The following is an 11883-nucleotide window of genomic DNA, read 5'->3' as shown; positions in this document are numbered from 1 at the left end:
TCTGATTACAGAGTGTAGAACTCGTGCATTAATAAAATTATTAATAGGAAATACTAAGGCAATCGACAATTATTGCAAAATGTTCCATCTTACAAAATTAAAATAGTGAGGTTTAAAAAAACTGCAAATGTTGGACAAAGTAACCAAATTCTAACCTCCAATGGGATCTGATGCGGCTCATACATAGTTTCATATACGGGGTTGGCAAAATGGTTCCGTGTGCTGTGTGTATGTCTGTCTGTGCGCTCCTCTTCACCCGCTAAATACATCGGATTACTAATCTCCACATTGTCTGAGAGTCGCGCGTGTACGAACGCGCCGTTTCTTCTCCTAAAATATTAAATATCCAATTAATATATTATTTATACATAGTAAATGTAAAATTAGACGATTAAGTATGAAAATAAATGCAGAAAAGAGAAGAATATGTAGTACAACAGTTTATTTTCAAGGAATATTTTTAAATTGCACTATATAAATATTACCTATTGATAAGGAACATCGCTATAAGAAGCACTCCAACTATAACGAGTAGGGCAAACAGTCCAGCGACCCATGCAGATGCATCAGAGCCTGAAGCCAGTCCCCCTACGGGGCTCACCGCGTCCGCAGCCCCTGGACGTGTACAACTTGCGCCGGCTAAACATGCGCAGTACGCTACTCCCACGCTTGATATATTATCTGAAAAAACATAATATATTAATAAGTATGTAATAAATTCAAATTTCTTGTAATTAAAATTAATGATTCTCTATTTGTTTTGGAAGAGTTCTAAATATCTAGGAATGTATGCACATTATTTCTCTAATGTATCGAAGTTAATGTATTTTTGATATTCCTGAGGTTTATATAGAGATATAATAACGTTAATATTACCTGTAGGTCTCCAAACACAAACGGCAGGAGGAGGGCAAGCGAGCGATAAACAGGCGTGGTCGTGGCCAACGTACTGCCCGCACGCGGGACCGCCCCACGCGCCCGTGCACGCACACGCCCACGACTCGCTCGCACCCACATTTGTCCCTCCAGAAATCGACACGCACCGACCACCGTGCAGACAACCGCCGTGACACCACGCTGTACCTGCAGCTTCTGAAAAAAGAAACAATTGTTTAAAATAGTGTATAGTAAAATAATGTAACCTAGAATACGTCTATGAAAGTTCGCCAATGTTATAGAATAACAACTAAATATGCACCCATTTTCTTTATCTTTACAGCATGTAAGATGGAGCCTCTTGCTACAATTGATTGTAGAAAATCCGCAAAAGGACAGTAAACTATATAAATTTCTAACGGGGCATAATATGAAGCTTAATAAATAATTATTAATTATTTATTTATAAGTGTATAACAACGTGTATGCATAAAATTATACAACATAGACACCACAAATTTTACACACAGTCATATTAGAACATAATCTAGCAAAGCAAACACAAAAATAAAATAATAACTAAAAGTACATAGAAACTGAGAGCAAGATAAAGAAAGTTACAGTAAGTTGGAAGATTTCTGTAAAATATATCAATAATTTCATCAATTTTAGTAATTAAGTTGTAAGAGCAAAATGCCCTTTTCACTGCACAATTAAAAGTAGCAGATAAGCCTTAGGAAGACTACGTACGTAAGAATATTTAAAAGGATTTTAATATGAGTATTAAAGTAAAACATTTTATAAAAATAAACCAAGTAAAATTGTGTTATTTGCTAGAAATACAGGTACAGAGTACTACAGGTACTCCATCACTAATGCTATAAGACACTGCCTATGCCTATGCATATGAATGACAGGCTCATTATTAACGAATTGCAGTGCAGCAGTATCGGTAATTATAATTAATGACCTTGAAATCGTGTTCGCTACACGTTTGAAAATAATTAGTATTTTAAACACAATTTGTTCCGTGTAATGACAACTTTTATGAAATAAAACAGTCAAAGAATGTAGCTTTTAAACCTTTAATAAGCGGTACAAAATTAATTCGAAAACATAAATAACCAATTGTTGAAAATTATTTCTATTATTATATATTTTTGCTTCCAATACGTTGTATAAGTATATTAAGAGATTTTATTTTATTCACCGGAATCGATGAATATTTACATACTTCATCTATGTACGATCTCTTCATATATGTCAGTCCTTCATTAAAAGCTATTGTTTTATTTATATGTATAGATAATGGAGTTATAATTACGTAAAAATCACAAATCACATATACTCAACTATTTTATCTTAAGTATATATAAAAAATTCAATTGTTATAGTCTTTTAACAATAAAGTTACGGTAAATTTATAGAATCACGGTTCCATCTCAAAAAAACAACTCAATTTTTTTTCTATCGTTGTATACGACTTGTATGTACCCCAAGTAAAACAAAAGAGGCGCACGGGTTTTATATCTTAAAATTTTTAAAAACTATTCATATTACATGAATGATGTAAATTATATTGTCTCTGTTCCTAGTTTGTCTCAGTAAATTACGTAAGGTTACGTTTTTTTTAATGCTAATTTGCTTTTGTGGTTCGGTTAAATCCAAAAATTAGTACCTTCTTTCATTTATGTCAAAAATCATGTCTTAATTAATTTCTATGAAGTTATATCATCATTAGCGAGTAATATATGTAGAAAAACATTTGGAGGTATTTTAAAGTGTGATTCTACAAATTCACCGAAGTTACAAAATTTCGAATGTGTTAATTCTCAGTTCAAGGTGAGGGCCGCAAGAAGTGCATACGAGACAGTTATGTCATCCCACCTCGAAAATTTTCGTAATAGAACGTTTATTATAGTTTATATTGATTAATACCTACTGATGTAACCTTTAAGAATTTCGTGTCGCAAGCTTCGGATCGATATTTAACACAACATATTAAATCATCAATATTTAAATAAATAAAACCAATCCAGTGTTTATCATCACCTCATTATTATTTAATAATCAACAACATCAGGATCATTTTATTATTTAATAATTATAATAAACATTATTATTTAATAATAGCATACACTCACCACTGCGTCTCTTACGTGCCATTTATATTTTTCACGAGTTCACTAATGATCAATTGTTTTACGCTAACACGTAACATATATCGAACTTAACTAAACAGTTCGCGTAAAATACGTCATTGTAATACACGTCCTATTGCCTACAGCCTTCACGTGCGACTGTCTATTACAACTATGATACTATCAGTTCTCAATGCATAAGAAATATGTGTAACGAGATTGATCCTAAAAAAAGGGGCTGTATTTATTTTTAATTAATTTCACAAAATTTAATGTTGATTTCGTTAATTATTAAAAAACGTAGTACTTAAATTGCATGCGAATTTTAAAATATTTTTTCAAGTAATTAAGTCTTAGCTATATAAATGTATGATAAAATAAAAAATAAATAAAATAGTTCACGTTCTCAAGTTTTCAAACAAAAATCCATCGTAACGTTACCGATTTCTGTTACTTCAAACAAGGCTGCAAAACCTCCTTCAAGCGATATAAAGGCATTTCTTATTTTCAAAAGAATATAAAAAAAACGAACTCAATAAAAGAGCCAAGTATCCAGTCGACAGTAGCGAAGCCGCAAGGGAAAAAATCTCAGTCAAATAAGATTTTTATCATATTGAACATTGTTTGACTTTTAAAATACATCCGGAAGGCGATTACTTCTGACAGAGGTCATTTTAAATGAGTTATAGACATCTTTTTTTAGTCACACTTAAACACCGTGTTGCACATGACACCGACTTATGATAATAATATATACAATATAATAAAACTTACGGCAGTTCTCAGAGTTCTTTATTAAAATGTTTCTAAGGATTGATTAATAATTTAAATTATTTGTCAAGTGAAAGGGCAAAACCAACGCTACACTCCATGAGATTACCTACATCAGCATTTCACATTTAAATTGATTTATATGTTTATAACAATAGAATTCAGCTATATAATGCCTAACAAATAACTTAACGTAACATAAGCTGGCGACCACTTCTAGCTACTATGAGCTACTCCAATACTATTGAATAGCTTAACTAATTGTTCACTTATAATAAAGCTATAAAGGCTTTACGAATAAAAATATATCTTTATTATACCGTACACTACATTTATGAGTTATAAAATCGAGACATCTTTTGAGGATATTTCGCAATCCTTCCTTAAATTGTACGAATCTTACCTTTTTATATGAATGACCACATCCATAGGTAAATATAGAATTAGAAGCTTTAATATGTATTTATTTTTGGATGTTAATAATTGTACATAAACACAATGTACAATGATAAACCTATATGAATAAATGATTTTGATTTTCTATTAAGGGAATACGTAGGATTCACTTATATGCTATCGTATCGAACGTCATAAATGTCACTTTACGAGGTAAAGTAACGATTCAGAAATAGCAGTGACGTCAACATGCTCGGAAGGTTTGGGTTTTTCATAAGGCTATTTTGCGATTTCCCGATAGCAAAATCAAATATTTAAATAGATTCGTCTACATTACATCACATATAGTGTTTTCCTATAAACATAGAGTCAAGTCATAATAAAACTTAAGTTTTCCTAGTAAAAATATAATAATTTTAAAAATAATTATAAACTGTTTAAAAAAAACTTTCGACCATACCGCCTAGTCTTTCGAAGAATTTTTCCTTTAATTATATATTATGTTTATTTATGTATTACGTAACTAACAACCATTCCGTGGTACATGGAAAAAGTAACTAATCAAGCACAGTCTTATAAGACATTATATATGCATGTATTTGTGAGTGTTTTGTATCTATTCGTTGTTTGTGTGTATAATAAATTATGTTAATAGACAAGACAATATAGACGCAACGTCAATACCACTTGTGTAGTTGCCATAGAAGCAAATATATAGGGAAACGAGTAAAGGCGAAAACAATGCAATCATTACATAACTCATTGGAGATCTGTTAAAAAAGTAATATAAAAAGTTAGTTGTCATGTCGTCTGTTAGGAAAGTATCGTAAAATAAACTCACAGGCACAAGAATACGCCCTGAGATAGTCTGTCCAACTTAGTTTAGTAGGATTTTTTGCTAAGTTAAAAATTCGTTTAGTATAACAAACAGTGAGGATGGTCTCCGTATATTACATATATACGTTATTTGGGGGTACGACAATGTAAGAAAAACGAGAGATCTTTTTAAACTGTATACGCAATTTAAAGTGAAACTTCTTTTGGCGCATGAGGGTAACATTTTTACGGAACGTCACGAATATGTGCAGCAGAAGAAAAAAGGCCGACCGTGTATTCGTTTAGTAGTTAAATATTAGATCTTTAGATGGAAATACTGTCGCATAAAGTCTTGAAGTAAACACAGATTTCTTATATATACTGTTTACACACGTATACAGTATGTAAACAGTAGAATATAGATATACAAAGACATAGTGATCATATACTGGCACATGATCATCTATCGGGGCTTTTATCTTAGTAATAATTAATTTACAAAGAAGTTTTACTGATGACATGTACACTTCTTTTTTCAAAATTATAGAAGTTACTATTATTATATTATAGTTTTTTATAGAACAGATCGCAAACTAGTGAAAGTTAAGAGACACTGCTGCCCATAGTAACTCACATGATTCAATGTGTCTCTGTGCAGCATTGGCGATTGGCGACCTCTGGGTCGATTACGTAGAAATAATAAAAGTATATAGAATTATAGTACTTAGTCAAGCTTGGTTCATATAATGAACGTATAGTATAGCTTTTAATTAAAAAAAACTGGATCCCGTAATAAAAACTACTCTAGCTTTGTAATTTGTCAACAGGATCTAAACCAAACCGTCCAATAAATTACATAACTATACATTATATAAATTTGTAAAGTATTATTATTTTCTAGAAGCCTTGAACTTTGCACAGGCCAAGCACTCGCTCTAAAGAAAACCCCACACGTAGGTTTTTTCACAATGACTCATCATTTTCATCGCGAGACAATGTATTAGTTTTAATACCTCAAACGCTTATCACATTTAATTATAATAAAAATTTAATGTTTACGGTCATTCTCTCAAATAATGAGTTTTTTCTAAATCATAACCTGGTACTGAATTTTGCGTTAACACGCAGAATTTACTTTGTTTTAGGTTATGCATATGTATAGATAAGTACTTCCATAAGTATATAAATGGTATATTGTGAGGTAGTTCGTGTTGATGCATATTTTTTTAAATAATTATTAGCCTATACAATAATTAATGCTTTTATGTTGAATTAATTTTGACTTAACTAAAAATATAATATAATAACTAAAAATGTTGCAGCTTTTTACAAACGGTGTTGTTTTACACCAAAAAAAAAGCCGATTAAAAAGACTGGGGGAGAGTTAATTATCAGTTCATCTCTTCCGTTCTAAGCCCTTGACTTCAGAGCTGGCATTAAATGTAAAATTAGAAGCATTTCATAGCTTATTAACCAGTCCTATGCAGATACAGAAAATATTCTTACTGTGCAAAAATAGTTAAAATATAAATGTTCCTAGAAGATCTATCTATCTGTTTACATGTCAAAATGAAAAGACTGGCTGCCCGAAACACAGGGAATCCTTAATAAATCCTTAATAAAGTTTTTTCTTTATTTTCTTTCATTTCTTTTTTGACGTACATAAGTGTACATTGTGTTATCTATATGAATAAATGATTTTGAATTGAATTGAATCAAAAATAAGATAATGTTCATTAACAGTCTACGTGTTCTTTTGTTTTGACACAACATTTCTCTGAGATACCACATTTTTACTTGTTCACTACACTAGTTTTAATAACTCAATAGGATTAGTTCTGTAAAGGCGCCTTTATCTTGTTGTATCAGAAGTGATTGCCTTAGAGGCAATGAATAATTAAAACTATTTTTAATAGCTAAATAATAATCAAATATTAATATTATAATTAATATTTAATAGGTATCATGGGACTTTAGATGACCGACAATCCGTGCAGATTATAATTTAATCCTTTAAGAACCTTCAAGTTTCTTAATTGATGCAATTTCAATATTTCTTGTGACGCAAGCATCTCGTCGATAAAATGTCATAGTTTTTATATAAATGATTAATTTACTAAAGTCCAATTTGGACTTGACCCCTTTCAATGTTATTAAAATGATCACTTCATCACAAATAAAAACTTTATACAGTACTTACATTTATCGTTCCATTATGATCAGTATATATAACAGGCTCTAATAAATTCATTCATTTTTGACTGTTGGAAACTATCCGGGTTGTATACGTAAAGATTTACGCCCGAGCCCAATAATTAATCCACAATCTCAAATTGACATCAATCTGAGATCAGACCGTGACAGTCGATCGATCTCCTATCTTTATCCCAATAACCAAACCCTACGAAAACAATTCATATAAACCAAATAAAGTAAATAATATTTGGATTAAGATGTATAATTCTGAGATGGGTAAAAACGGATTGAGATAGGTTATTGGGTTTGGGCGTAAGCCTTGTAAAGAATTCGATGTTTTTAACAAATACACAATATTTTAACTCACACTAGCCGAGTACGTATTCGAATACAATCGATTACAATGGAACAGTCAACAAATCATTTCTACGTATTGGCGCTTCGGAGAACCTGACCACTTATAATATTATTCACGGTCATACGAGCAAAAAATCAATGTTTATATTTCAATTGTGAATTAATATTTAAATTTCGCATCTTTTATCTTGATGAAAATCTTATTAGAAATTTTCTTTACTTCAATGGAATGTTTAAATTTGGGCCTGAAGTGCAGGACGGGATTTCACTGGGAGTCGAGCGAAGAATGTAAAGGACCTTTAGGCTTTGCCGCGAGAGAGGATTTTAATTTCTAGTAAGATAAGAATAGATATAAATAATAATATATGTGTTTTATGGTTTTTGAAGATACAGGTATCACATATTCCACGTCATTAAATTTGTATTCGCAGACATCCCTACTGTGGGGCAAAGATAAGAGGGTGTAGGCCGAGAGAAGCAGCCGGCGTAAAAAACACTCGGTATTTTTTAAAAATTTTATTGGATTTTCGGGATCCGTTAAACGATCTCGTGGCATCCTAGACCCTTGTCGATGGAATGGATGGAATAATATAATAGGTAAGTTTGAGATGGTATTTAGCCATGTGCAAGTGGGGTGTCAACGCCAATTTACCCTTTCTATTGAAGGATATAATTTGATAATCAAGATAATAGCGCGTTTTTAATACTACGGCCGCCATCTTGTAATCGGCATGAAAATAAACTAATTGATTTTACGTTACTCATCTGTGAGTAATTAATGATTTTTTGAAATGAAAAAACATACTTTTAAGATTGAAACACTAATAGCCATAAACATGATGGAATAAATAGTGAGGAAATCAGATATTTTTTTATATTTCTCATTTTCCTACAAGTTTTCAACATTTGACTAGATTTGTAATTAAACAGACGGCGTCAGTGATACATTAACAAGGTTTTTTCCTCAACTCGCAACACGGAAATATTCGACGAAATTATTTTTAATTGTTATATTTGTTGTTACCTTATATATACATATAATTCTAATTTGAAATTTGTCCATGTATTCAGTGGTAACATATTAGAAAAGCTAATCGATGTATTTTTATGTTTAGTACATACTATGTAAAAATACGTAATAGATCTAGTTGAGATTACTAAACTACATATACATTTATCTTCTAATGTCAAACCACCACCACTACTCTATAACTTCTGGTACCGATATGATCTTAGCATTGACATCGCAACCTTGGTATCGCACCAGGTACCAGCCAGTACCTGGTGGCTCCAACTTAATACATTTTATATAACATTTTAACCCTAACAATCTACTATACTGTAATAAACACAGTAGGTATTTTAATTAAAAAAATATTTGTATTCGTTAGCTAACGCACTATTTCGTATAGGTATACGTATATCAAAAACTTGAAAAATAATGGAAATATGGATATGGTACCTAGAATGGGGATAATATTTTTTTATTGAAATTTTGCACTTGAAAAGTATCGAAGTAATAATATACAGCGCCACCTATATTTGTTCTTATAGCAACTTCTCAGCAAGTTTTTTCAGCAGCAACCTCTTATCAAGATTTAAAATCCGTGTACCCTCTAAATACCCTAGGCATCCCGTCATTCAATTTGTCCCTCCTTTCCTATGAACGCGTAGTAATTCCATAGTTGCTCCCCTCACAATTTAAAATATATTTTCGTTTAAATTTTGGAATTTGAATCGCTTTGTTTAGTAATAGTTTTGTTTAATATTTCAATTATCTCTTCGTGTATGTCATCTTTGATTATAAATGCTTGTCACATTAATATTGTACAGATACCGGCAAAGTTCTTGAGCTTTAAGCATCGTATCGCTGCGCGGGAAACAAAAAAATTTTTTTTGACCTGATTTTTAAGATATTATGTATAAAGAATTAAAAATTTCATTCTCTGTGTTAGACAATGTGTATGTGTACGTATATATATATATATATATATACATACACATACACTCATATATACATACACTCTGATAGACAATAGAATACAAGAAGTCAAATTTACATTTCTCAAATTAGTAGTAAAAAACTTACTATGAGGTTTGAAGTCATGGTCGTCGCCACCAATGGCGTTGTTGCGGTGGTCAGGTTTCGAGTTGTGGTCAGAAGTGACGTTATGATCGTGGTTTCTCATGGGGATTTCGCATCTCTCACCACGCCAATCGTCCTCACAGATACATATCCATGCGCCATCAAACACGTGGCACGCACCCTGGTAAGAAATTGAGTCATATCAAACTTTAATATTGATTATTTAAGATTATTGTTATGTATTTATTAAATAACCCGGTTAACTTCGTATCACGTACATATATTTGTGTCAAAACTCAATCTTTTTTTTTAAACAGGTCGGGTTTCACTCACAGCATGTAACACAAATTTCTGAAGGCATCTACAAATACATCATAACAAAATTAACATTTTTCATTACTCAAAATATACATCAAGTATTTTTCAGCTAGGAAGTTTTATTTGATAAATTCAATTGTCGTTTTAAGTATTTTATTAGACATGTCGTTCCAGCCATTTGCGTTTCAGCGGGACAAACGATTACCAATTTTTATATATTATTATTTTTATTATAATTTATGGTACAATTTTTATTGTATTTTACTTTGGATAGGAAACTTTATAAATGAAGCTAATGTGCAAATAAAAATACACTTTCAAGTGAAAAAATATTTACCCCATTGAGACATTTTCCCTGGCAGAGGCAATCTTCGTATCCCATATCCAGGCAGTGTTCGCAACGCGCACCTGTGTATCCCGGTGCACAGGCGCAATGGGCCTCGTGCGGTGAATCACGGGCACATACACCTCCAACCCCACACTGAAGCGACGTACACGGGTCTACAACTTGTTCGCACCGCGAGCCCTTATAACCCGCAAAACACGTACATTTGAGCGGGGCCAATCCCTCTCCTCCGTTGTTATCTGTGTCCAATTCACACCGGCCGTGTCGGTTGCAGTGCGTAGCACATCTGTAGTGTTCACAGTGTTCCCCCGCGAATAATGGTGGACACACACAGCGTCCCGCCCCGCCCTGTGTAACGCACGTGCCCGGTCCGCACGAACGCGGGCACGTATCATTCCTCCGCGTACCACTGGCTGATATTACGCATTGGCGCTGCCTGTCTGGAGCGCTTGATGTTGGCTGTAAGCCGTCCGGGCAGAGACAAGCGGCCGCCGCGCCTCTCGGACCTCGCACGCATTCCGCGCTCTCATGACACGCGGACTCTCCCTCCAATACGCACGTGTCACTCACGACACGGGGCGATTGGACGAGCGGATGCAGTATAGTGAGGGCTGAAACTGGGGCTCGATGTCTATAGAGGGGTGAAAGGCGCGACCCTGGCGCGGGACGGCGCGGTAAAGCTGCAAGCCCTCTTGCTCCAGCGCACCAAACTGATTCTTCCCAAATCGCAAGACGCGCACATCCTCGTTCCAAAACAACAGCGTCATTGGGATCCGCAGGTGTCGAGGCGTCATGAGGCCGGAACCAATAGTGTAATGCGCGATCTGAGCCGTCGAGAGCTACACTTTCGAGTGCACCTCTGTATTGGTCAAGGAAGTAGAGTCGGGCAGCGGGAGCGTCTAGTGCTAGAGCGGTAACGCGACGTACACGTGCCCGTACAATGCGGCGGACGTTTCCACCCCACAACGCTGCACAGTATACGCCTGGTTCGGCACCACGGTCAGACCAAAACATTTCCCTGCACAGAACATTAGTCCAATGTAATTTTGTGGAAAAAGTGCATTTTTTAGATTTTCTTATAGATAATATACTTACGCAGTGTCAGCTGAAACGACAATATCATCAGGCTCTGCCCCACGTTGTGCCCACAATGTGACACGGCGACGGCCATCCAAGGCAGCGCTGGCCACAGCACCCCGCGAGCCATCCACTGCCGTCCAGAAAACTCGTCCAGATACAACATCTATGGCCACACCGCGGACTTCACCGGTTACAGTAGCCACAGTCTCGCTTTCCGAGCCGTCGGCTGGTGTATCCGGCCATGGAAGTAATGGATCGCGACCTTCCCCGGCCGGTTGTAATGACCCCAAGCGTAACCGGCGCACGCGACCCTTATTGTCCCCCCACCACGCCCACCAAACGCCTTCCACGGCGGCAGCTGTCACGGAAGTTACGAGCACGGATTCGTTGTTAGTGTGCGGTGTGTCATAATGCGGTTCGTGTTTGTTTAAATCCCACACACGTAAACGACCGCGCGACCATACTGCGACTCTTGCTGCTTCACCTAAAAGATATATTTC

At 34.6% G+C, this 11883-nt stretch overlaps 1 protein-coding gene across 1 annotated transcript in view; it reads right to left on the bottom strand.

The window, feature by feature from the left end:
• The window catches only part of LOC110996336 (low-density lipoprotein receptor-related protein 1B), a 57096-nt gene that overhangs the window by 2188 nt on the left and 43025 nt on the right, over positions 1 to 11883 (bottom strand). Inside the window, exons 56-61 of the mRNA XM_045628375.1 lie at positions 11399 to 11867; positions 10295 to 11321; positions 9643 to 9820; positions 877 to 1092; positions 486 to 681; positions 156 to 330 (exon numbers count right to left, since the gene is read on the bottom strand). Coding sequence (XP_045484331.1) covers positions 156 to 330; positions 486 to 681; positions 877 to 1092; positions 9643 to 9820; positions 10295 to 11321; positions 11399 to 11867 — 2261 coding nt within the window. The remainder of the gene's footprint in view (positions 1 to 155; positions 331 to 485; positions 682 to 876; positions 1093 to 9642; positions 9821 to 10294; positions 11322 to 11398; positions 11868 to 11883) is intronic.

This window comes from Pieris rapae, chromosome 5, assembly GCF_905147795.1.
Source record: "Pieris rapae chromosome 5, ilPieRapa1.1, whole genome shotgun sequence".
In the NCBI taxonomy this organism is placed as follows: domain Eukaryota; kingdom Metazoa; phylum Arthropoda; class Insecta; order Lepidoptera; family Pieridae; genus Pieris; species Pieris rapae.
This window is presented reverse-complemented; position numbering and strand designations above follow the sequence as displayed.